The sequence below is a fragment of the Molossus molossus genome, unplaced genomic scaffold, assembly GCF_014108415.1.
Source record: "Molossus molossus isolate mMolMol1 unplaced genomic scaffold, mMolMol1.p scaffold_m16_p_19, whole genome shotgun sequence".
Taxonomy (NCBI): domain Eukaryota; kingdom Metazoa; phylum Chordata; class Mammalia; order Chiroptera; family Molossidae; genus Molossus; species Molossus molossus.
This window is the reverse complement of record NW_023425354.1, coordinates 28,505,866-28,533,429: the sequence shown is the minus strand read 5'-3', so window position 1 is coordinate 28,533,429 and position 27,564 is coordinate 28,505,866. Positions and strand designations below refer to the sequence as shown.

The window sequence follows — 27,564 nt, the reverse complement described above, 5'->3', positions numbered from 1 at the left end:
GCTCAGGTCTCCACCCTGGAAGTGTCCACTGTTGGTGCTGCCAACCCTGGGCTCTTGTCACTGCATCATGGATATTATTCCAGGTGCACTTTCATCTTCAGGACAATTCCTCGAGTTAAAAAAGTGCCAAGCGGGATCATTTGATTGGCTGAGCTGCGGTCTGACACGTGTGTTGATTTACCAGGTAGAGGAGGAGGGAGTATTGCCTCAACCGTGTTTGACAACGCGAGGAACTCCCCCAGAATTGCAGGAGTGTTTGAGTGCAAAAACAAATATACCACCACCACACCTTTTCTTCCTTGAAGAAACAATTGTAAGGAGGAAGTGTGATAATTTATTGGTTTCCAGTTCTAGCAGTCAAGGATTTGCATTCTTACACTCCTTTTGTTAAAATTTCCCATTTGCTAAAATTAGATCAAAATTTTGTATTAAATCAATTATGTTTACATTGTCATGAGCATATAAATACTATTTACTACTGAGTCAATCTATAGGTACTCTGATAGTATTTCCTTCCTTGACAATTTTTTTCTTAAAGATAATTACTTCATTTTTGATTTGCATATTTTTCTTTGTGCCTGTTGACAATTATTTTCAGATTCTTCAACAGCCTGACAGTACAATTACTCACATGGTCCAAACCGGTCAAACTAATTAAAAAAAAAACAAAAAACTTTATTATTGAAAGTATTACAGCTGTCCCTCCTTTTCCCCCCATTGACACCCTCCTCCCCACTCCTGGCCCCCCAAACTGATTTTTTCAAGGCAGTCTTCTGACACCTTCCATCCTTCTGCTTTAGGATGTTTAGACCAACCACCCAAGCTGGTGCCTTGGGAATTCCCATTCCTTCTCCTTTGTGTTGGATTCTGTTTCCTGGACATTGTCCTTCTTTTTATTGGTTTCCTCCTTTCTGTGATAGAAAATAACCCCCAGGAGCTTCTTGAGAAAGAATACAGGGAAGGCAAAATGTTTGAGTCCTTGCATATCTGAAAATATCTTTATTTTCCCTGAATGCTTGAGAAAATAATTCTTTTTTTTTTTTTAGTTTATTTGTGGTGGTGGTGGTGAGAAAATAATTCTTAAAAACGTTTTTTTTTCTTTATTGATTTCAGAGGGAGAGAGGGAGAGGGATAGACAGAAACATCAGTGAAAGAGAACATCAATTGGCTGCCTCCTGCATGGCCCCCACTGGCAACCCAGCCCACAACCTGGGCATGTGCCCTGCTGGGGAATTGAACCGGTGACCTTTTGGTGCATGGGTCGATGGTCAACCACTGAGCCACACCAGATGGGCTGGGAAAATAATTCATGAAACTTTTTTTTGCAGAGGTTTGCAAATCTTCACTGTCTTCTAGATTCTCTTGATAAGCTTGACGTCATTCTTTTTTTTTTTTTTTGATCCTCACCAGAGGACTTTTTCTCCATTTTTGTTCAGATAGCATGGGAGAGAGAGAGCAGATGAGAGAGAGAGAGAAACATCGACGTGAAAGGGACACATCGAGAGGCTGCCTCCCACAGGACCCCAACTAGGGCTAGGGACGGATCGCAACTGAGGTACATGCTCTTGGCTGGAATCGAACACACGACTCATTGGTCTGCGGGCCGATGCTCTAACCACTGAGCAAAACTGGCCAGGGCTTGATGTCATTCTTATTCCCATATGTGACCTGTTTCTCTCTGTAAAATCTTAGGATTTTTGTTCTTGATGTTCTGTAGTTTTTCAATGATGTACTTGGTGATTCTTTCCATTTAGAGATTTTTGTCCTATCTTAAGTGTTATTAATTCTTCTCCATCATTTGAGTTGGAATTCCTTAGGAGTGACTACTTTGGTGTGCTTGCTCTCTTTTTTCAGTGGTCAAGAAAGAATTTTCTTGGATTTTTGCATTCATTTATTCACTTATTTGTTCCTAGTAGCCATAATACAAAATGCCCACTACATGCTAGGCATACACTGGATGCTCCATATAAGATGGCAGTTGTTGACTGAGCAGTAGACATAATTCTATCAATACACACATTTGGTCAAATAAAAGCTGTCTTCAGTTTTCTGTCTTTTTTGTGGTGTCTGTTTTGACAGACACATGCCAGGACAGCTGCTTTTAACACACCTAGCCACCTCCACAGTTTTACCCTAGTAATTAAAAGGCCACCATTTTAATTTTGAGAAAGGTCGGCTGAAACTTACAAGTTATCTAGGAAAATTAAACTTTGAAGTGTGGAAGAGAGACTTGCTCTTCTAATTTCCCTTCTTTATGCTCTCATGGAGCCCCAATATTCAGAAGTTAAGAATAGGTCACAAATGAACCAGGTATGTCTCAACAGACAGGTGGGGGTCAGAACTCTGAGGAGTATTTCACCACCAGGCAGTTAGCCCCCGTTTCAATTCAGTGTTTTTCCCCAGATATTTCCCTAAGAAATTACTTAAACTTAAAATTACTAAGAGGCTTGTTTCTAGTTAATGTACAAAATTGATATCTGAAATGCTTTCATGCCCCTTCCTTTGCCACTTAATACGAATTGCTTAAATAGATGGAGCCTATGCCACACTCCAGTGCAGTACTGCAGGTTCACAGTTTGTTCCTCAGATTGCCCAAATGTGGGATGGGTACCACACGTACATGCAGTTTGACAACAGCTAGCAAAGATAGGTCACACACACACAAACACTGAACCACAGAGTGAAATTATTTATTTTTCTTTCTTCTTCTTATTTTTTTTTATCCTCACCTGAGGACATTCTTCCACCTTTTGTTCAGGTAGAGTGGGAGGGAGAGAGAGGAACAGAGAGAGAGAGAGAAACATCGATGCGAAAGGAACACATCGAGTGGCTGCCACCCGCACGACCAACCAGGGCCAGGGACAAACTGCAACCGAGGTACGTGCCCTTAGCGGGAACCGAACCCGGGTCTCTCCAGACCGCAGGCCGACGCTCCAACCGCTGAGCCAAACCTGCCAGGGCTTCTTTCTTATTTTTTAAAATTGATTTTTAGAGAAAGAAAGGAAGAGAGAGAGAGAGAGAGAGAGAGAGAGAGAGAGAGAGAGAGAGAGAGAGAACATTGATCCCCCACTGGGGATCGGGCCCACAACCTGGGCATGTGCACCAGCCACCTTTTGGTGCATGGATCCACGATCAACCACTGAGTCACACCAGCCAGGCTGATTTATTGATTGATTTGAGAGAGATCAACTTGTTTCACTTCTTTATACATCCACTGGTTGATATTTGTATGTGCCCTGACCAGAGACCGAACCCACAACCTTGGTATAATCTGGATTCGATGCTCCAACTGATCTACCTGGGCAGGGCTAGTTTGATTTAACTACAGGGAGATTACTTAAGATCATGGAAAGAATAGTTGAGTGGAGGGGGTGAGGTTAAGCCGATGGAGTGGAGCATCTTATCTCATGAGTGGAAACAACTCGTTTCAAGTTTTGGTTAAGACAGAGAGAAGAGAGCAGTAGCAGCCGGGGAAAGATGTTTTATTTTATTTTATTTTTGATGGATCAATTGAACATACCTAAAATGGTGATGACAAAGAGCCATTACTGAGAGAGATACAGGAGAGAGGAAGAACTCGAGTAATACCAGAAGTGAGGGGCGGGATCCAGAATGGAACAACCGCCAGCCTTAGATAGGGGGGCGCCTCTTCCTCTGCAAACTCAGGGCAAGGGAATAGGAAAGCTGGCAGATTCCAAAGGTCTGGTGCAGAGCAGCCGATGGAATTTCGGGTCGATTGTTTCTACTTATCTCGGTCAAGTAGATCTGACGTAAGGGAGTCGGCGCTGCGTCGAGGTTTGAGGAGAGTGCGGGTTTGAAAAGCCGTGTGGAAAACCGGAGTGTGGGGGTCTGTGCCCAGGCCAGGCGGCCGCAGCTGGTCCACGCCGGGGCCTCGCGATGAGTTAAGGAGCAGAGCCCTGAGGGCAACGCCGCGGCGCGCTGCTATGGCAACCGAACCGCAAGGCGAGGCCCACCGAGCCAGGGCGTTTTAACACACCTTTCGGGACAGCAGGTGTGCCGACCCGAGGCGTCCAAAATGAGACCGCAGCTGCCGCGACATTAGGGCCTCAAACTGCGAAACTACCTGTGACGTTACTGCTACGCAGCGCCACAGAGCAATAACGTCATCACCCCGCGCCAACGTCGCAGTAATAGAATGCTCTCCCGGAAGTGAGTTCTAGATCCGGCAGTGGAAGTGGCAGCCGGTGGCCCAGGAGAACAGGTCTGGGGAAGTCGCGCCTGAGCTGTTCCTCTACGTTTCCTCTCCGTCCTTCTTGAGTCTTCCAGGTCCACGCAGTGAGGAAGCGTCCCCACCGTCATGGGAGGCGGGGACCTGGTAAGTGAGGGAGGCCTCGGCGGGGGAGGAGACCGGTGAGGGCTGGGGACGGAAATTGGTGGGAGCGGGTAACCTTGGCAACGCAGCCTTGCTCTCTGGGGGAGAGAGCTGTAGCCCTAGAGAGGGGACGGATCGTCAAGGCCACAGAGGGACTGAGTGGAGACTGGAAAGGTGTGCCAGCTGTGTCGCCGACGGTGGCAGTTTATGTTTGTGGGTTTGTTGGCGGGAGCAGGAAATTCCAAGAAGGTGCGGGGGGCGGGGGTTGGAACCATGGGTAGGAAGGGAGGCAGATGTCGAGGGCGGGTCACGCAGGCATTATTTTGTATGTCTTGTCTTGGGACACGTCTCCCTTTCTCAGCTAGGAGCTAAGAGGCGATGTCCTGCTGTTTGGTAGGCGTGGTTTGCGCCCCATTCTTCTTTCCCTTAAGCTGTGTCCTAGGATCCATTTTAAGCCTGGGACCTTCTTCATGTCCACCTTTTCCGTTTCTCCTTCAGTGCTGCATTCTAATCATTAGCGTCAGAGCTTTCCTCCGAATTTATAGCAGTTAATATAAGTTAAGCGTCGATTTCTCTTAAACAGTATAGTTCATTTGTAGGGGGTTAAGGCCCCAAATAGGGCAATGACCCACAAGAGCATGGTGCAAGATCAGAAAAATGCTAACCTCTTGAAAGTGTAGCCCATTGAATCATCAAATAGATCAATTTAGTCACCTATCCAGTAGCTGTATTAGAGTTTGTCAGGTGTTATTGATTAGTATGAGTTTCAGTACTCCATCAGGGTTCCTCGAATTTAGTGTATTCTTCAGATAACTGTGTTTAGGGACAGGGAATCTCTAATCCAGGGATTCCCAGCCTCCAGCGCTGTTGACATTTTGGGCTGGATTCTTTGTTTTGTGTGTGTTTGGTTCTGTGCATTGTAGGATGTTTATTAGCATCCCTAGCCTCTAGCCACTAGTACCACCCCTCTCCCCCAGTTGTGATGATCAAAAATGTCTCCAGACAATGCCAGATGTTCCCTGGGGAGCATAATCACCCATTTTAAAGGAGGGAGAGGGGGACCAGTAGGAAAGGGCTGGCAAGGGTGGGTGGAGGGGTGGGGAAGGAGGAAGGAAGGACTGAAGGACCCGATGAGGGAAAAGGAAGGACAAAAAGAGAAAAAAGGAAGAAAAGGGAAACCTTATTGACTTAACACCTTCCACATTTCAGGTGTCTTGTGTGCATTTTCTCATTTATACTTCTTAACTGGTCTCCTGGTCCTTAATCTTGTTCCTCTTCAGTCCACTCTTCACATGATAGCCATATCTTTCACCTGCATATGACTCTATTGTTTCCTACTGTCAACAGAATAAGTCCAACCCCTTAACGTGGTTTGTAAGGCCCTTAATCTGCATCTTTCTTAGCTGGCTTCATCTTGAACTCCCACCCCGTCAGCTTACATTCAATGTCCAGCCACAGTGAATTATTTATCCTGTGTTCTTTCACACCACTGTGCCTTCATCTGTGTGTGCTATTCCTTCTGTTTGGATATCTTACCCTTCCTCCCCTTTCTACATTACCAGGCTAATTTATAATTGTTCTTAGATGTTACTTCCTCCAGGAAACCTACCCTGATTGGGAAGCTGAACCAGAGCAGTGACTCTTGGGGAGGAAGGAGAGGAGAAGCATTCTTTGAGGATAAAGGGGGACGGGGATCAAAACTAAGGGGAGATTCCTGGGAAGGAATGTTGAAAGAGGTACTAGATGGGGTTGTAAACCATGCAAGTGTAAGGAAGGTTAAGTGAACTGAAGGAAAAGAAGGTTGTGTTCATAAGAATGGATGTTGTTTTTCAGAGTCTGTACCTTTCCATCTCCCTACCCAGTTCCTCATGAATTGTCATCAACAACCCTGGCTTCAGACATGGCCAGTGGAAGTCAGCCTCAAATGCATTTTAAGCTAAAAGTATTTGAAGGGAATTCAGGAAGGACCTTTTATTTCCTGAAACTTTATATACTTGACCAAAACCCCCCTGGTGTGTGAGAGATTATTGGGTGCCAACCTTGTCATTGTTAAAGATAGCCTTGCCCTTATATATTCCTGCCTGGCGTGATTAGGATATAGAGGGGTGGGTGAGGCAGGGCCAGTTTTATTTGCCACCCACACACTCCCTGAATTGTTTTCTCCTCCTTTCAATTACCACAGAATCTGAAGAAGAGCTGGCACCCGCAGACACTCCGAAATGTGGAGAAAGTGTGGAAGGCTGAGCAGAAGCATGAGGCTGAGCGGAAGAAGATTGAGGAGCTTCAGCGGGAGCTCCGGGAGGAGAGGGCCCGGGAGGAGATGCAGCGCTATGCAGAGGATGTTGGCGCTGTCAAGTAAGCCAGGAGCTGTGGGTGCAGTGGGCAGTGTGGGCTGAGAATGTCCTGATGTGTGGGGAACTGCAGGAATGGCCTCTCAGTGCATCATCTAGTTATTACACAATAACTGGTTAAGAACATGGATTTTGGAGTCAGACTAACCTGGGTTCTGAGGCTGACTTGCATGTACCGGCCTGGCCATGTAACTGGGGACAAGTTTGGGAGCCTTGGTTACCTCAGTACACTCAGGAGAGAGTGAGAGTTCCCAGTTTCTAAGGTTTGTTGAAGATCAAATGAGGTAACATGTAAAGGTCTTAATGTAGGCCAAGCTCATGGTAGATGATTGGCAAATAACCATGACTGTGGATGATTGCCACTACCTACCTCTTAGAATGTGACAAGGCATTCTTGTTCCTGCTTTTGTTTATGTATTGCAGGCTCATTTTACGGGGGCAGTGAGGTCCTTTGGAAGGAGGTGGATGGTGTAAAAGCTGTGCAGCTGTGGGTAGCCCCACTCAATTTTACCCTACTTGTTTCCTCTTATGTAATATAGGATAGAGTAGCAGATAATAATTACCCTACCCATCTTATAAAAGGAAGTGGGAGTAACTGTAATAAAAAGCATAAAATATGCAGTGCATTCCTAAATCAGAATTGAATGAAAGCTACAGGTAGACTAAAATTGAGTAATCTATAATGCTCCTGTTTATGTCCTTGTGGGCACATCTCCAGGGTGGTGTGTAGCTTGTGCCCCCCATTTGATATACTGGACTTTTTCTTAATAGTTTCATGACCCAGGCAGTTCTACTTTGAGTGTCCTGTGACATTTAGGGTTGTGTGTGTGCATGGAAGACTTAGTTTCAGTTGATGCAAATGGCATTATGAAACTTAGGCAGGATAACAGTCATATTTTTTTCAGAATAATGGATTGGGGAGAGGGTCATTCTCACTTAAGTATGAATTTTTTTTTTTTATCCTCACCCGAGGACATTTTCCCATTTATTGTTCAGATAGAGTGGGAGGGAGAGAGAGGAAGAGAAAGAGAGAGAGAGAAACATCGACGTGAAAGGGACACATCGAGTGGCTGCCACCCACACAACCCAACCAGGGCCGGGGACAAACTGCAACCGAGGTACATGCCCTTAGCGGGAACCGAACCCGGGTGTCTCTAGATTGCAGGCCAATGCTCTAACCGCTGAGCAAAACTGGTCAGGGGCTTAAGTATGAAATTTGAAATGTTTTAAAATAAATGGAGTTTGAGACCTGGTTGGTTTGGCTCGACAGTTAAGCGTCAGCCTGCAAACCAGGGAGTCCTGGGTTCGATTCCGGCCAGGAGCGCATGCCTCAGTTGCAGTTGGTCCTCAGTCCTGTTGGGGTGGCAGCCAATCGATGTGTCTCTCTCATATTGATATTTCTTTCTCTTTCTTCCTCCCACTCTGTCTGAAGATAAATGTAAAGAGAGCCTTGGGTGAGGATTAAAATAAATAAATAAATAAAAATAAAATAAAATAAAATAAATGGAGTTTGAGAATTTTAAAATATATTTAGGATATTACTATATAAAATGAGATAAGAGAATGAAATATTTTTTTTACCGTGCATACACATTAAATTATTTTACTCTATATACCTTACTTTATGTAAATTATATACTTTACATTATAATTTAATGTAAATACATTTCCAACATTCTAATTAATTCTTGGGCAGCTTATAAAATGAACACACATTGTTATATGTGAAGTTTTAGATTTTGTGAACCCTTGGTTTTAAAACAGAGATCAATTTTAGACTGAAGACCCATTAGTCATAAAAGTTCACTTTCCCACTAACCAAAGGTAAAAAATTATTTTGAAATTGTCCTTCAATAAAGCATTACAATCATATGCCTGATGTATCAGAAATCTGGGCTTTATAGAATCTAATTAGAGGTTGGAGTATACAGATGAACAGCCTCAGAACTGAGATGTAAATACCCTGTTGCTGACCCTTATGCCTGCTTGTCTATTGCAAATGAGAAGAAGATGATTTTATATTCTTTTGATGTTTTTGCTCCCTTACCTACCCTCCAGTGTTATAAAACACGAAGGTCAACATGTAGATCCTGCTTTTTTTTTTCAGTCTTTACTTGCAGATGTATTTAGATGATCTGCTTTCCATCTAGACTATTTTGTACAATTTTTTTGCACAGTGTCAGGCTTTTAATTTAGCCTATAAAATAAAAACCTTTTACTATCTAATGTTTCACTTCTGTTGTTCAGAATATCTTTTTTTAAAAAAATATGATTTATTAATTGTTTTAATCCTTTATATTTTTCTATTGATTTTCAGATGAGGCGGGGAGAAAGAGAAACATTAATGTGAGAGAGACACATCAATTGGTTGCCTCCCACATAACCCCAACCAGAGCCAGGGATTGAACCGCAACTGAGGAATGTGCCCTTGACCAGAATCAAACCCACGACTCTTTGGTCTTCGGGCTCTAATTACTGAGCCAAACTGACCAGGGCCAGATAATCCTTTTTTATGTTTGAAATGCATCTCTCAGGACAAATGAAAACCTTAATATACATATTATCCTGCAATAGAGTGTTGCAGTAGAGTGTTGCTTTAATATTTACTTATAATTTTAGAATATTGTTTTCTGGACAGTGGTCTATATCAGTGTTTCTCAACCCTTGCACTTTAGAGAGCTCTTGGAAGATTAAATAAGGATGGGAGTGATTCCTACCCAAGCAGATTCCCTAAGAATAGCAGGGGTGCACAGTCCATGTGGCTTAGTGGTTAAGCATCGACCCATGCACCAGGAGGTCGCCGGTTTGATTCCTAGTCAGGGCACATGCCCAGGTTGTGGGCCCAATCCCCAGTAGGGGGCATGCAGGAAGTGGCCAGTCAATGTTTTCTCTCATCGATGTTTCTATTCTCTCTCTCTCTTCTTCCTTCTTCTCTCTCTCAAAGTCAATAAAGAAAAGAAAATAGCCCTGGCCGGTTTGGTTCAGCGGTTAGAGCGTCGGCCTGCGGTCCTGAGAGACCCGGGTTCGGTTCCCGCTAAGGGCACGTACCTCGGTTGCAGTTTGTCCCCGGCCCTGGTCGGTTGTGCAGGTGGCAGCCACTCGATGTGTCCCTTTCACATCGATGTTTCTCTCTCTCTCTCTGTTCCTCTCTCTCCCTCCCACTCTACCTGAACAAAAAATGGAAAAAAAAAAAAAGAAAAGAAAATAAAAAATATAGCAGGGAATGTGTGGATCAGGGCATCTGTATATATTAAGAGCTTCCTGGATGGTCCTAATGGACAGCCTTGATTCAGAACCTGGCCTGTATCCTTAATGATAGCACCAACAAAATCTATAGATCATTTTGCTTTTATATGGCTTTTACTCCAAATATTTTCTCATTTAAAAGGAGTAACAATGAGAGATGGTGCTTGCTAGCTCCATTTTAGACAGGAGGATATGGATGTGCACAGAAGTAGTATGCATGGTTACCTAGCTGATAAGTGGTGGAACCAGGACAAGTCCTGTGACCCTGGATCTCGGCTATACAACATGTTCTCTTACTAGAGGGCCTGAGTAGGACTAGTACTAGCAGAATCCTTAAAGAGTAGATAGAGCTATGAAAATACTACTTTATAGAAGTATCTATATTATCATATTCTTTCTTCTGTATTTGATCCAGTTGCCCTTCCCCAGAAACGTTTTCCTCCTTAGCTTACAGGTTCCTGGTCCTCCCATTTCTTCATATCACCTCTTCTCTCTTTCCTACATTTACTTAGCTTCTTTTCTAGTAACTGGTCATGTTCCCTCAGGCCTACTGCTCTTCTCCCTTTATTCTCTCTCTCTTTAAGAGCTCCTTCATTCCTCTAGCACCCATTGTCCACTTCATGCTGATGACTCCCAGGTTTATCCCACCCAAACTCCTGTATCTCTGTATGTTCAGCTGCCTTCCCAGGCAGTCCTACTTTGAGTGTCCCAGAGTCACCTCACCACATGCTTAGGTCTCATCGGCACTGTTTGGCAATTTATTAACTCACATGCCTCATCCAGTAACCTATGAGCAACTCAGCTGCCTGAATTTTTTTTCATCCTTTTAGCTTTGCTCATCTGTCTGGCACATAGGAAGTATGCTGAGTAAATGTTTACATATGAATAAATGAATATTTATTCCCAATTTCCCCATCACTGGTGTCAGGTATGCATACATGATCCCTTCATTCATTTTTTACATGTCCTTTAAAAATCCCCCTACCCAGTTACAAAGACTTCCTGCTTTTCTTTTCGTTTTAAAACATTTTTTTTTTCTTTATTAGTTTTAGAGAGAAAGGAAGTAAGAGGAAGAGAGAGATAGAAACATCGATGAGAGAGAACATTGACTGGCCACCTCCTGCATGACCCCCACTGGGGATTGGGCCCACAACCTGGGCATGTGTCCTGACCAGGAATCGAACCAGTGACCTCTTAGTCAATGCTCAACCACTGAGCCACACTAGCCGGACTTTTTTTTTTTTAATATGATTTTTTATTGATTTAGAGAGAGAAATAGAAACATCAATGTGAGAGAGAAATATCCATCGGCTGCCTCCTGTACACCTCCTACTGGGGATTGAGCCTGCATGTGCCCTGACCAGGAACTGAACCTGGACCTCTCAGTCCATGGGATGACACTCAATCCACTGAGCCACAACAGCTGGGCTCTTTTTTAAAAATAACTTTTAAAAATGGTGTTTTTAAAAAAATATGTTTTTATTGATTTTAGAGGGAAAGGAAGGGAGAGGGAGAGAGAGAAAAACATTGATCAGCTGCCTCCAGTATGCACTCCAACTAAGGATCTAACCTGCCGCCTAGGTATGTGCCCTGACTGGGAATTGAACTGGCAACCTTTTGGTGCAGGGGATGAGGCTCAACCAGCTGAGCCACACCACACCAGACCTGTTTTTCTTTAAAAAAGTACTGCCTAGCTTAAGATCTATTGCCCATGAATTGTCAAACAGTGAACACGTGATCATTAGGCAACTGTCTGGGATTCACAGGTGATTCCCAGCTATCCAGGAGTTTAAGAACCCTGGTGGGAGAGACAAACACATATACATAGATAACAAAAAGACAAGCTAGCTTGTATTTAGCACTTATTTTGAGCCACGTATTCTTCTGAATGTGTTAAAAATCCTCTAACTTACTTAATCCCCAACCTGTGAGGTAGGCACTGCTTTATGTCCATTTTATAGGTGCGGACACCAAGCCTCAGAGAAGTTTCTTGCTTTTGGAGTCGAGATTCAAATTCATATTTCCTGACTTCAGAGCTAGTGCTTTTAACCATTATGTTATGCTGCCTTTCAGAAAAATGAGCTTTCTAGAATATTCTAGTCATCACTGATCTTTCTGCTCAGACCTCCTTAAGATCTGATGTGGTATTCCTTTCATAATCAGTTCTTTTTCTCCTCCCCAGTTTTGTGTTTGAATGACAGAACACACAAAACCAAACAGAGAACTCCCAAAGGAAATGATGGTCATGTCTCACTGTTATTTGTCCTTTGGTACTCCATCTTCTAAGCATTTGTATTTTTTTTTTCTTTTCTTTTTTTGCAATTTTTATTCATTTATTTTTGTTACAGATGCCCTCCCCACCCCGACACCCTCCTCCCAATCCCACCCTATTTTTTCTTTTAATACTATTATACAGCCCTGGCCAGTTTGGCACAGCGGTTAGAGCGTCGGCCTGCGGACCAGAGAGTCTGGATTCGGTTCCCACTAAGGGCATGTACCTCGGTTGCAATTTGTCCCTGGCCCCAGTTGGGGTCGTGTGGGTGGCAACCACTCGGTGTGTCTCTCTCACATCAACGTTTCTCTCTCTCTCTTCCTCCTTCACTCCCTCCTGCTCTATCTGAAGATAAATGCAAAAATGTCCGGGTAAGGATAAAAAAAAAATACTATTATACATTTATTTTGATCACAAATACAATCCAAATGTGAATAAATAAATGTATTATCTTTTCACACCTCATCCTCCCTTCATCATGTCCTTTAAATAGAAAAAAGTGCCAAATATCTCTTCATAGCCTATTTGACCATAGTTAACCTGTGGTTTAAAAACAGACTGTATCTTGGTATTCCACAATCTTTCTTGAATTATAGCTCATTCTGTTAAAGAAATCCTAGGAAAGAAGTCCCATTGATATTGTCCATAGTTCCAAAAGGTGAGGGTGGTAACTGGGTTGAAGGCAACTGGGAGGGGTTCTTCAGCAAATAAGGATCATTGGGAAACTGCAAAAGGCAAATCTTAAGAAGATACCAATTCCTCCAATTAAAGCTAGGAGAACGCCACCTGTCACAGCTGACCCAACAACCATGGCCCCTGGTCCATTTCTTGCTGCCTGCGTGGCTCCTGTTAAGGCAGCACTTGTGATGGAATTCCAGGGATCTTCCTTTCCTCTGGCTTGAAGCATATGCAGCCAGTCGTGGAAAACGGACCTCCTCAAACTACAAAGCTACCTCCCAACTGTGGAGGGCTGGGTTTTTTTATTTTATTTTATAAATAGAAGCAAAAGTTTATTTAGAAAGTCACAGAGGTAGAAGTGAGCCTTGGAAGAAGTCAGCCAGCTGGGCTGCATGGGCCCAGGAAAGAAGTTACAGAAGCAAAAGAAGGGTCCTTGAAGCTTAGGAGAAAGAAAGCAAAGGTAACATGCCTGAGGGTGCGGGTGTGCCCCAGAGAGAGAGAGAGTGCACACTGGAGGCCTGATTTTATTTTTATTGTTATTATTTTTTGTTAATCCTCTCCTGAGGATATTTTCTCCATTGATTTTATTGGGGAGAGTGGAAGTGAAAGGAGGAGGTGGGAGGAAACAGAGAGAGAGAGAGACATCAGTGTGAGAGAAACACATTGATTGGTTGTCTCCCACACAACCTTGACCAGGGCCAGGGATCAAACCTGCAACCCAGGTACATGCCCTTGACCGGGAATTGAACCTAAGACCCTCCAGTGTGCTGGCTGATACTCTAATCACTGAGCCATGCCAGCCAGGGCTAGAGGCCTGATTTTAATAGCTGTCAAACTCCCTTGTAGTCTCTGGTTTATTCCCACTGGTGAATGGCAAAAACCTTGAATTGCTTGACAGACACCACTACTGGTGGTATTCATTGTAAAGGCCCCCCCACCATCTTCCATTTTTTGCCAGGGCACGACTCTCGCTCATACTCCTCCATCTTGACTCCAGTGGCTTGCAAGCTGGGTAGAGCCTGAACCTAATGGCCTACCATCAATTCTTAATTATAGACTGTAGTCTAATAGGAAAAGAGCTGCAGTCTAATAGGAAAAAATCTAAAGTGTTATGATCCTCCATTATTGGTTTAACTTATTAAAAATGTCCAAAGATGTGCCCAGCCAGTGTGGCTCAACCACTGAGCCATTCCGGCCGGGCACCCCTGCTATTCTTAGGGAATCTGCTTGAGTGGGAATCACTCCCATCCTTATTTAATCTTCCAAGAGCTCTCTAAAGTGCAAGGGTTGAGAAACACTGATATGGACCACTGTCCAGAAAACATTGGACTGAGGTTCCGGTTTGATTCCCAGTCAGGGCACATGCCCAGGTTTCGGCCTTGATCTCCAGTAAGGGTCATGCAGGGGGCAGCTGATCAATGTTTCTATCTCTTACTCCCTCTCTCTTTAAAAAAATCAATACAAATATTTTTTAAATAAATAAATAAAAATGTCCTAAGCTGTAACCAAGAAGACATTCTTTTTTTAAATTTATTTTTTTAATCCTTACCTGAGGACATTTTTTCATTTCTTTTTCAGATAGAGTGGGAGGGAGAGAGGGAGGGAGGGAGAGAGAGAAACATCAACATGAAAGGGGCATATCGAGTGGCTGCCACCCGCACAACCCAACCAGGGCCGGGGACAAACTGCAACCTAAGTACATGCCCTTAGCAAGAACCGAACCCGGGTCTCTCTGGACCACAGGCCGATGCTCTCACCGCTGAGCCAAACTGGCCAGGGCAGGAAGACATTCTTTATGCTCATGGTTGTTATATAATCTTAAACAAAAATAAATACACAATTTATTATTTTTTTTATCCTCACCTGAGGACATTTTTCGATATTTTGTTCAGCTAGAGTGGGAGGGAGAGAGGAAGAGAGAGAGAGAGAAACATCGACATGAAAGGGACACATCGAGTGGCCGCCACCCGCACGACCTGACCAGGGCCGGGGACAAACTGCAGCCGAAGTACATGCCCTTAGCAGGAACCGAACCCGGGTCTCTGTAGACCGCAGGCCAACCCTCTAACCGCTGAGCCAAACCGGCCAGGGCTAAATACACAATTTAAAGCATAAAAAGTCATATTCATAAAACATTCAGTTGAATTTTATAGATAATACTCGTTTGATGAAAGTACTTTGCTGCTTGCAGTGTGAATGTGGTATTGGCTGCTTCAACATATGCTCTTATGAATTCAGCTTGCCTTTATTGTCTGTTGTTTGAAGGCTCACTTTTCTCACCACTTGTTTTTCTCAAAATCACAGGGAAATATTTGTTTGGCATGATACCATGACATTTTATTTTGGCCCCTCTCTTTTGGCTCGAAAGCATAATTTTCTTATTAGGTTATCTTTGGTCTTTCTTCATGATCTCCTCAAATTAGTATCACCTCTTGTGCCAATACGACAATAAGCACTAAAACACACGATGAATACAACTACATACGTGGTCACTGAAATTGGTCTTGGTAATGAGGTGATCCAGAATATGCTTATTGTTTCAGATTATCCTCAAAATGAAAGAATAATATAAAGACTTTGTAGAGGAGACTTGAGAAGCTCTGAGCAAAGATCTGTGCCCCAGGTGGAGGAACACTGTTTTTCCTCATAAATTGCTCTAGGGGGTGAAAACGATCTCCACTACATGGTAAGCTTCATGCTGGCAAGCACCATTTCTTCTCGTGTGCCACGTGGAGTACTGGGTTTAGCCCATGCTAGGTGCCTCTAGAATGAGTTCTGCCCTGACCAGCTCTGATTATGTATCTCTTGTGTTCAGGTTTTGTGTGTAGGTTTGCAGGAGTCTACATTTTCTGTTCTTTTTTTTTCTTGAACTAGGAAAAAAGAAGAAAAATTGGACTGGATGTACCAGGGTCCTGGTGGGATGGTGAACCGTGATGAGTACTTGCTGGGACGCCCCATTGACAAATATGTTTTTGAGAAGATGGAGGAGAAGGAAGCAGGCTGTTCTTCTGAGACAGGACTCCTCCCAGGCTCTATCTTTGCCCCATCGGGTGCCAATTCCCTCCTTGACATGGCCAGCAAGATCCGGGAGGACCCACTCTTCATCATCAGGTACTAATGAGGGGCTGGGAAGGGGGCTTTTATATAGAAATCCTTAGTGGAGATGTTATATAGCCTCTTACTTCACAGTTGGTTTCCTCTTAGCTTTTGTCTATCATGTAAAAGGATTTGTCTCCATTTGGGCTTCTTGATGTGGGGAAGGAGGCTCCATTACAAATGTCTGGTGTAGGCCATATGGGAAGAGATTGGCAATTGGACCAGAGCAGGTAGATCAGACTGGATTTATTCAGTTACTGTTGACCTCCAATCAAAAATATAAGGTATACCCTGGCCAGTTTTGCTCAGTGGTTACAACGTTGCCCCATGGACTGAAGGGTCTTGGGTTTGATTCCCGGTCAAGGGCACATACCTAGGTTGCAGGTTCGATCTCTGGTCCTGGTTGGGATCATGTGGGAGGCAACCAATTGATGTGTCTCTCTCACATCCATGTTTCTCTCTTTCTCACTCTCTCTCCCTTCTACTGTATCTAAAAATCAGCGGAAAGACTACTTTCAGGGATCATTTCTATAGTTTGTTAAAAATCAATGGAAAAATATCCTCAGGTGAAGATTAACAACAACAAAAAAATGAGGTAGAAGCAAGGTGAGAAAGGGTGGCAGCTTCTTGGAAACTGTTCACCCACTGGCTAGGTGGGTGAACAGGCCTTCTTTCCTCCTATTCCCCCACCCCCATTTGTTTTTTTGCAGCAGAACCCTTTAAAAGAACCTTTAGAATCTCCCTTGAAACCCTAACATGTAACAGATAAAAGTAGCTACATTTTGGATGCTGAATGAAATCATGCTGTGCATATTATTTTGGGGGGATTTGATTTGCAATATTTTATTTCCAGTGTGTAAGATTCAACATCAAAAATGTTTATTGGCTCTGGCCAGTTTGGCTCAGCAATTAGAGCGCTGGCCTGCGGACCAAAGAATCACAGGTTTGACTCCTATTAAGGGCATGTACTTTGGTTGCGATTTGGTCCCTGGCCCTGGTCGGGGTCGTGCGGGAGGCAACCAATTGATGTGTCTCTCTCACATCTATGCCCCCCCTCCGCCACTCTATCTGAAGATAAATAGAAAAAAAACTTGGGTGAGGATTAAAAAAGAAAAGAAAAGTAAAAATATTTATTGGCCCTGGCCAGTTTGGCTCAGCAGTTAGAGTGTCAGCCCATGAACCAAAGGGTTGTGGGTTCAATTCCCGGTCAAGGGCATATACCTGGGTTGCAGGTTTGATCCCCAGCCTTAGTTGGGGTTATGTGGGAGGCAACCAATTCTTGTATCTCTCTCACATCCATGTTTCTCTCTCCCTTCCTTCTTTCCACTCTCTCTAAAACTCAATGGAAAAATATCCTCAGGTGAGGGATTAAAAAAATGTTTATTGTTATTTATATTTCTTTTAAAGCTATTTATATGTTAAAGATATTGCATATGTGTATGTAAAGATATTGTACAGTATTTGTATATGCAAATATTTTCTCCTTTGTTAGCCTCCTTTTTAAAATTTTATTATTTTTTTAAAATATATTTTTATTGATTTTTTTTTTAGAGAGAAAAGAAGGGAGAGAGAGATAAAAACATTGATGTAAGAGATACATCTGTCAGCTGCCTCCTGCATGCCCCCTACTGGGGAGTCCACAATATGGGCATGTGCCCATAGACCCATGCACTAGTAGGTTGCTGGTTCGATTCCCAGTCAGGGCACATGCCGAGGTTGTGGGCCAAATACCCAGTGTGGGGCATGCAGGAGGTGGCCAGTTGATGTTCTCGCTCATTGATGATTTTTTCTTTCTCTCCCTGTCCCTTCCTCTCTCTCTAAATCAATAAAGAAAAAAAAATTGTAGTGAAATATATACAACATAAAATTTATAACCGTTTAGGCCCTGGCCGGTTTAGCTCAGCGGTTAGAGGGGACGGACCAAGGAGTTGTAGGTTCAATTCCGGTCAACAGCGCGTACCTTGGTTGCAGTTTGGTCCCCAGTCCTGGTTGTGTTCGTGCGGGAGGCAGCCAATCGATATGCCTCTCTCACATCGATGTCTCTCTCTCTCTCCCTCCCACTCTATCTGAAGATAAATGGGAAAATGCCTTTGGGTGAGGATTAAAAAAAAATTAATAACCATTTTATTTATTTATTTATTTATTTATTTATTTATTTATTTTTATTTTTTTATCCTCACCCGAGGACATTTTTCCATTTTTTGTTCAGATAGAGCGGGAGGGAGAGAGAGGAAGAGAGAGAGAGAGAGAAACATCGATGTGAAGGGACACATCGAGTGGTTGCCACCCGCACAACCAACCAGGGCCGGGGACAAACTGCAACCGAGGTACGTGCCCTTAGTGGGAACCGAACCTGGGTCTCTCTGTACCACAGGCTGACGCTCCAACCGCTGAGCCAAACCGGCCAGGGCTAATAACCATTTTAAATGTACAGTTGAGTAATGTTAAGTATGTCCACATTGTTGTGCAGCCAATCTCCAGAAGCTTTCATCTTGCAAAACTGAAACTCTCTACCCATAAACAACTCTGTATTTTTTCTTTCCCCCAGCTCCTGGGAACTGCCATTCTACTTTCTGTTTTTATGAGTTTGACTAGTGTGGGAACCTTATATAAGTGAACTCAAACAATTTTTATCTTTTTGTGACTACTTTATTTCACTCAGCGTAATGTCTTCAAGTTTCATCCATGTTGTAGCATGTGTCAGAATTTCCTTCCTATGTAAGGTTGAATAATATTTCACTGTATACACTTTATTTATTCACCTGTGGATGGACTTGTTTCCACCTTTTGGCTATTGCGAATAATACTGCTGTGAACATTGGTGTACTAATGTTGCACATACTATTTTATGAACTTCTTTTCATCTAATTATGTATATTGAACATCTTTCTATGCCACTAACTATGCTTCTATAACATCATTTTATGTCTCTATTGTATGGATATAGCATAATTTATTAATACTCTCTTGTTGAACCTCTAACTTGTTTCCAAATTTTCATTGTTATAATATGAATACCTTTATTGTGACCTTCCTTGATAATTTCCTTAAGTAACAAATTTGTTAGACCAAAGAGCATGTGCAGGCTGTGATAAGTGTTGTCAAATTGTTCTCCAGGGAAGTTGACCAATTTACCCGCCTATGAACAATATAAAAAAAAAAGTGCCCTGGCCGGTTTGGCTCAGCGGTTAGAGCGTTGACCCACGGACCAGAGAGTCCCGGGTTCGGTTCCTGCTAAGGGCACATACCTCAGATGCAGTTTGTCCCCGGCCCCAGCCGGGGCTGTGTGGGTCGCAACCAATTGATGTGTCTCTCTCACATCGATGTTTCTCTCTCTCTCTCTTTTCCCCCCTCTCCCTCCCGCTCTATCTGAAGATAAATGCAAAAGTGTCCTCGGGTGAGGATAAAATAAATAAATAAATAAATAAAATTTAAAAAAGTGTGACTTTTTTTTAAACCATCTGTTTTTCATTTTTTTTTTTTTTATTTTAGAGAGAGAGGAAGGGAGAGGGAGAGAGAGAGACAAACATCGATGAGAGAGAACATCGATTGGCTGCCTTCAGCATACCCCCTCTGGGGATCGGGCCCACAATCTGGGCATGTGCCTTGATGGGGAATTGAACCGATGACCTCTTGGTGCATGGGTTAATGCTCAACCAGTGAGCCATACCGGGCGGGCAGTATTGTTGTTGTTGTTGTTTAATATGATTTTATTGATATTTTTAGAGAGAGAAGAAAGGAGAGAGAGAGAGAGAGAGAGAGAGAAAGAGAGCGAGAAACATCTATGGGTTGCCTCCCGTACCCCAACTAGGGACCAAACCTGCAACCTGGGCATGTGTCCTGACCAGGAATCAAACTGGTGACAAGTTGATTCATGGGACAACATTCAACCAACTGAGCCACACTGGCCAGGGTGAGAGTGTGACTTCTCAAAAGAGGAATCCACTCTCTTTATTTCCCAGGTGGCTATTATGCTAAACAGTGGATATAGTATTGGAAAATTGCAACCAGCTGATACACAACAACCAATTGACACACAGGAGACACCCATTTACTTGACTAGTTGAGAAGCCTTGAGTGTGAAGGCTAACAAGAAACACACCAAACTCTCTTGCACCATAGGGAACCAGTGTGGACTTCCCACAATATTCAATCCCTTTTGCAGATTTGGGGAAGATTTCTGGCTTTTACACCATCATGTATATTTCAGCATAGGGCCTGTCTCCACGCATTTTGAAAAAAGATTGCTATATAGAATTGTGGAGAGTAGAATGAGTTACTTAATCTCCTTTCTAAAATAAATTGTTATCATTTTTATAATTTAGGAAAAAGGAGGAGGAGAAAAAAAGAGAAGTATTGAATAATCCTGTGAAAATGAAGAAAATCAAAGAATTGGTAAGTAGTGCATTAAATAAGCACCAGGAGCCCTGGCCGGTTTGGCTCAGCGGTTAGAGCATCAGCCTGCGGTCCAGAGAGACCCGGGTTCAGTTCCCGCTAAGGGCACGTACCTCAGTGGCAGTTTGTCCCCGGCCCTCGTTGGGTTGTGTGGGTGGCAACTACTCGATGTGTCTCTCTCACATCGATGTTTCTCTCTCTCTCTCTCCCTCCCACTCTATCTGAACAAAAAAAATGGAAAAAAAAAAAATAAATAAATAAATAAGCACCAGGAGTATCTTTTAGCTATTTAACATGAGAACTTCTCTGTATTTACTTTACCTTACAAGAAGGAAAACAGTGGCTTTAACCATTTTTGTCTTTTAGAAACTTTTCCCTGGTGATTTCATGCAATTTTAATTTACCAAGCTTAATTAAGCTTGATATCCTCTCTTATGTCTTTTGGTTGGGAAAGTACCATGTGATGTCATGGTTCTAGAAAAAGAGGGGTATGGGATATGCCTGTGGAAAGCATGATCATATAGTGTGTTTCAGAGATCAGGTATTAGATAGAGCCTCTAGGGCTCTTTGAATATTCACATGACATTTTATGGAAATTTAAGAAAAATTTAAAGATTGATTTTGCAGTTCTTGATTGCTTTAAATGGAGTTGGAGTTCTTTTGACAGATGGGAATTGTAAGTGGTGGTTCCAGGGACTATTTAAAAAATTCCTGCCCTGGCTAGTTTGGCTCCATTAGAGTTTTGGCCTGAGGATGGAAGGGTCTCAGGTTCAATTCCTGGTCAAGAGCATGTACCTGGGTTGCAAATTCAATCCCCTACCCTGGTCAGTGTCATTGGGGAGGCAGCTGGTCGATGTGTCTCTCTCACATCTATGTTTCTCTCTCTTTCTCCCTCCCCCTCCCCCTTTCACTCTTGTCTTAAAAAAAAAAAAAATCAATGGAAAAATATCCTCGGGTGAGGATTTAAAAAATCACACACAAATTCCTAGCCCCACCCACCAGAGATTCTCTTCATTAGTCTAAGGGGCATTTGTGCACAACCAGGGTTAAGATCCTCCTCCTCTTGACACAGAAACTCTGGATAATGTCCTGGCTCCCTGTAGATCCAGAGGCTTGGAGTCAGATAGTTTGTGCATAACCCAGTCCCCTCAGAAGAACTGATCAGTCTCAGTAATCTTGTGTGGTTATGTTCTGGGCATTTTTCTAGTTGCAAATGAGTCTGGAAAAAAAAGAGAAGAAGAAAAAGAAGGAGAAGAAAAAGAAGCACAAGAAACATAAGCACAGAAGCTCAAGTAGCGATCGTGGCAGCAGTGAGGATGAGCGCAGCTGGGGGAGGTGAGTGTGGAGGCAGGCCTCCCTCATCACTGATTCATTCACTCATTCATTCCACAGACACTAACTGAATGCCCCCTCCAAGCTGGGATCTGCCAGGAACTGGGGTTTCAGTGGTGAGCTCATACACAGCCTGTGCCCTCAGAGCTTGCCATCTAGCACTAGAGTTCCTTGGAGATCTTCGCATGACCCCATAGCCCTCAGTCTTCAGACACATATCCTGGATATGATTGAAATGAGTTTTATGTAGACTTATTTTTCTTCTTCTTTTATTTTTAATGCTTTAATGGGCCCATCTGGGCCCATTCTGTATGTCTTCTCTGTGGGAGCAGTCAGCATTGTCACTGCTGACTCACTCTGAGTCCCTGGAATAGCAGCAGGAGGTGAGAGGAGAATGTGTTCAGGCATAAGGGCTGAAAAACTGGGCCCCCCATACTTACCTGGCAGGGGAGATACCATGATCATGAAAAACTGGGCCCACGGTTTTGCACAGGAAAAACATGACTGTGCTGATGCATCTTTCAGCAAAGATAGTCCAGATAGAGAGAGACACACTCCCAAGTAATAGCTGGGAGATGGGAAAGGTCACCATTGAAACAGGAAGCACATTTCAGCACAAGAGATTTAAACTAGACCTTTACACATTTTCTTTTTTAATGGGTGTGTGTTTTAATCTCTTAGATCTCAAAAGAAGATGGCAAATTCTTCCTCTGTTTTGTCCAAAGTTCCTGGGTATGGCTTACAGGTAAAGATGTGGGCTTCTCAAAGGGAGAGGGCCTGTCGAATGTGCCACCGTGACAGCCTTTTTGGGTATAAGTAGAGCCTTTTGCCCAACCAGCTTTTTTTATTTTTCTTGTCAACTTTTAACAGCCAATCAAACATTATGTGGGGAAAAAGGGAGTTTGAGCAGCCAAGAGTGGGGCTGCTGGGGAACAGGCCCATTCCTTATCCCTGAGCTGAGGGCCCTCTGGGCAGAGAGGGTAAACCACCAAGTGGAGCATTTAGTCATTCTGTCCTTTCCTCTGCAAAGAATTTATAGGACATGCATACATTTTAAGTGTACGGGTTGATGACTTTGACAAATGTTCACCCCTCTGGATTCCTTCTTTTCCCTCAGCATGTTTAGCCTTAGGTCCTGTCCTCCATGCTCGGCCTCTTGCTCCTCCTTAGGCTGCAGTGAATTGCCAGGCCAGTTAAGGTGGCTGGGTGGGTACTTTACATTTGTATGGTTCTCTGTGAAGGGATTGATTTACCCAGTTGTCTCCTTATAGAACCTCATTGTTCATTCATTTTCTTGTCTCACTGCATTTTCTCCTGAGCTGCTGGCTTTTCCTATAAATAACCTTTCTTCCTTTCCTTGATGATATAGATCAGGGACTCTGACCATGGCCACCATCTGCAGGATCCTTTGATGGCTAAGCCAAAAGGAGTGCATGGGTGGAAGAATCACTCCAGATCCAGAAGCTCATCCCCCTCACCTCCCAGACATGCCAGCAAGAAGAGCACCAGAGAAGTAGGGTCTCGGGACAGGAGGTCTCGATCCCCAGGCCGGAGGTCACGGTCCCCAAGACCAAGCAAACTGTGAGTCTGGGAATTCACTGTTAGATAAACTGTGCATGTGGGGCCTGGTCATAACAGGTTATTTGCTTTTGGTGATATCTGTTCATTAATTTTCCAAATGCCTTTGCTTTGTTATTCCCTGTACATCACCCCCTGCCCCTACCTCAATGTAAAGCTCAAGCCCCTAGAACTACATATTTATATATTTGGAATCTCTAGAGCTAGTCTAATATCAAATCTTATGTATCTTTATGTTTTTGTTTTTCTTCCACTTCTGCCCTCTATTCTCTTCGATTTGGATTATAATTCTAACACACTGAGCTTTCCTTCCATCATTTGAAGAACATGATAAAATCCCTTGTATTGAAAAAGCTTTTCTCCTCTCTGTCTTCTGTGTCTGTTACAGGCACAACTCTAAGGTAAATAGGAAAGAGAGAGGCCGAACTAAGAGCCCATCACCTAAAAAAGAGGTCTACCAAAGGCGGCACGCACCTGGATATACCAGGTGAGTCAAGAGCCTAGTAGATAAACTGCAGACGCTGCAGGCCTGAGTCTAGGAGTGGTTCAAACCTGGGCAAGTGGACAATTTATATCACCTTTTTGCTCAACCAGCTTTTTAAATTCTTCTTGTCAACTTTTAACAGTCTGTCCCACCTCCTCACAGTGGGAGGCACATTGAAAGGACAAATTAATTGACTGTCTCTCAGCATCTGTAAGCATGTTAATTCATGTTTTTAAATATGTTTTTATTGATTTTTGTTGTTGTTGTTAATCCTAACCCGAGGATATTTTTCCACTAATTTTTACATAGAGTGGAAGGAAGAGAGGGAAGGAAGAAGGGAGAGAGGGATAGTGAGGGGTGGGGGGAGGGCATCGATGTGAGAGAGACATATCGATTGGTTGCCTACCCCACAATCCTGACCCGGGCCAGGGATCAAGCCTACAACCCAGGTATGTGTCCTTGACCAGGAATCGAACCTGAGACCCTTTGATCTGTGGGCCAATGATCTAACTGCTAAGTCAAACCAACCTTAGGGCTTTTTATTGATTATTTTATCTAAAAAAATTTTTTTTCTTTATTGATTTTAGAGAGTAAGGGAGAGGGAGAGACAGAGAGAAACATTAATGAGAGAGAGCATCAACTGGTTGCCTCCTGCATGCCCCGCACGGGGGATCAGGCCCACAACCTGGGCATGTGCCCTGACCGGGAATCAAACCAGCAGCTTTTTGGTGAATGGGTTGAAGCTCAATCACTGAACCACACTGGCTGGGCTTTTTCTTCTTTAGATAGAGTGGAGGGGAGGGAGGCAGAGAGAAAAAGAGAGAGAGAAGGAGAGAGAGAGAGAGAAACGTCAATGTGAGAGAGATATCAATTGGCTGCCTCTTACACAACCCCAAACAGAGCTGGGGATCGAACCTGCAAACCAGGTACATGCCTTGACCTGGAATCAAACCCATGACCCTTAGGTCCATGGGCTGACGCTTAAACCACTGAGCCAAGCTGGCATGGCAAGGTGGTTCCGTTTTTTTGCTGGTAGAGAAGTCGACCTGATAGGATGGTTTTTGTGTTCAACAGAAAACTCTCATCAGAGGAACTTGAGAGAAAACGGCGAGAGATGATGGAAAATGCCAAGTGGCGGGAGGAAGAGAGACTGAACATCCTTAAGAAGCATGCTAAGGATGATGAACGGGAGCAGAGGCTGGAGAAGCTGGACTCTCGGGATGGGAAATTTATCCAGTAAGTGCATCTTCCTCCTGCCCAACGGTTTTCATGGTGATGGTCCGAAGGAGGCAGTTGGACAGCTGGTTCATTCCTTGTGTTCCCAGTGCTTCTGTGTCTGTGCAGAAAGAACATGGAGCTCAGTTTCCAGACCATCTTTGTTACCACTCCCAGCTTCTGGCCAGAGAGTAGGATGTTTTTTATTTGAGGGGAGGAGAAATGAATTAGTATTTTCATTGAATCTCCTTGGCCTTCCTTTTAAATAGAATTCATGGTTCAGGAAGTCTTTTTCCAATGAGGCTTTGACTGTTTTCTAAAACATAAATTTTCCCTTTGGAACTGGTTTAAAAATTGAGTTCCAGATGGAGTTAGAAGTAATATATGTGGGCTTAAAAGAGCTTGTGTTTCTACAGCTGCTTTGTGGCTAATTTTGCTAGATGACCAGTTGACACGTTTGTCACTTAACATTCGTCTTGTCTTCTCTCCCTAGCCGCATGAAGCTAGAGAGTGCATCTACCTCCTCCCTGGAGGATCGGGTGAAGCGGAATATCTACTCTCTACAGAGGACCTCAGTAGCTCTGGAGAAGAACTTTATGAAAAGATGAAAACCATCCCTCTTGCTGATTTTCCTGAATTTTCCAGGGAAGCTGATGACCTCTTAAAAATTCTCTTTATAAGAGTTCAAGTGACTTATTCCACAGATGTCAATCACCACTGTTCAAAGTGACTTTCCTTCATCGATTCCTGAAACAGCTACTTCCTTTGGGAACTAGTGTGACTTGCTTAATGGGTTCCTCAGCAACTTTTGCTGGGTTCAGAGTGGGTTTTGACTGTTTTTAATGGGTGGGCACTGGACTATCTAGGTGTGAGCACTCTTGCTGCTCTGGAAGGCTGCTCCCTGTGGTAGTGATTCTTACTTATTACAGTTGTCCCTCGCCAGTTCATGCCTCCAACTTTTGCGGCTTCACTCTATCGCAGTTTTTTCAAATACTATACTATACTATACTATATTTGAAAAAACCGCGATAGAGTGAAGCCGCGAAAATTGAAGCATGAAGTGGCGAGGGACGACCGTATAAATAAAGAATCCTACTTTGCGGAAATTCATTTATTGCGGTAGAGTCTGGAACTGATTAACCGTGATAAACGAGGGTGGACTGTATGCCACTTTCCTCCCACCTGTGTGAACATAACTATCCCACCACCTCAGTATATACCAAACCTTTTAGAAACCTCACTCTCCAGAGTCACTGAGATAGATTGTGCTTACTGGGTAAATGAACATTTACTTGATTTAGTAGATACGTGACAGAATGATGTCGGGTTAGGGCAGAACCAAGGGAGTGACAAAGAATCTGGAAGGGGAAAGTATTTAAAAATCCTAAATGAACTGTTGAACCATTGGACTGTCTTTTAAACTGTCAAAGTATAGTGTGTGTATATATAAATGGTAATTTTTATATGCTTTAAAAAAAAAGTTAGCTTTGTGAGAATATATTGTTTGGTAAATGACTTTACTATGTAATGGAAACACATTGTATCTTGTTATCGAGTAATACAGTAAGGCAGGTCAGCTTTTTTTCCCTCTGCAAATCCAGCTAGTTTAGGAGGGGCTTGGGTTTATTGATAGGATCTAGGTTATCTATCCTTTTACACTGCTTAGAGTCTTTGATGTGGGAAGTGCAATGATGAAGTCAAATGATTTTATGAGTCAGGACCAAATTGCCAGTATGGTCCCTGGCTCTTAAAAAAATAAAATAAAATGGAAGCTGTTTATTTCATGGCTTCCCTTTTATCATGTAGTAATCTTATTACAATAATTCTAGATTTCTTGAAGTTGTTTGCTACTATTTTTTAGTCAGTTATTAAAAAACCCAAAAAGTATGAGACCAATCTCCTGTCTTTACTCTTTTTTCCCTTCTCTGTTCTTTCACCACTAGCCCTCATTTGACCCGTGAACTCTTTCTTAGGCACTCTTGACCCACACATTAGCTGGGCTATTCTTTTTCTGCTAATTCCTAATTCTGTTTGAAACAAATTTGGTTGGTTTGTTTTTGGTTAATCCTCACCCAAGGATATTTTTTCATTGATTTTTTAGAGTGGAAGGGAGGGAGGGAGACAGACAGAAACATCAATATGAGATAAACACGAATTTTGGGTTATATTTTTGAGCATTTATGATGCCAGGCACTGTAATATTTAAAACCTAGTCTTTCTCCAGAGAGCAAGTAACATACACTTGTTATTCATTTAATCACCTCATTCTGTTCCCTTACACTAGGGTTAATGATATATTTTATTATATTACTTGGTAATAAAGGCTACATTTATTTTTGTAACTGTTTAAAGAGCAACTATGTGGCTGAGAACCAAATTTACGGATTTCCATAGAACACTATGACCCATCATTTGGGTCAAATATCTGAAGACCCTTGGTCCGAGAGGAATTATGTAACAAAGATTGGGCAGTTTACTCAGGATTTCATGAAGTGAACCAGAGAATAAAATAGTTTATGACTCTGCTGTATCTTAAGGTGCCCTCAGTCTCTTAACTTGACCCTTTGGCGGGAGGAGGCCGGGC

At 43.1% G+C, this 27,564-nt stretch overlaps 1 protein-coding gene and 1 pseudogene across 1 annotated transcript; one reads left to right on the top strand and one right to left on the bottom strand.

The window, feature by feature from the left end:
- The first annotated feature begins 4,195 nt into the window (after positions 1-4,195).
- On the top strand, positions 4,196-25,953 carry CWC25 (CWC25 spliceosome associated protein homolog). Its single transcript, XM_036268628.1, has 10 exons — positions 4,196-4,336; positions 6,516-6,688; positions 15,755-15,991; positions 20,302-20,371; positions 21,579-21,706; positions 22,385-22,448; positions 23,073-23,284; positions 23,670-23,768; positions 24,840-25,001; positions 25,474-25,953. The coding sequence occupies exons 1-10, from the start codon at positions 4,319-4,321 to the stop codon at positions 25,586-25,588; spliced, it is 1,278 nt and encodes a 425-aa protein (XP_036124521.1). The 5' UTR covers positions 4,196-4,318; the 3' UTR covers positions 25,589-25,953.
- On the bottom strand, positions 12,808-13,866 carry LOC118633983 (annotated as a pseudogene).
- Positions 25,954-27,564: the final 1,611 nt, after the last annotated feature.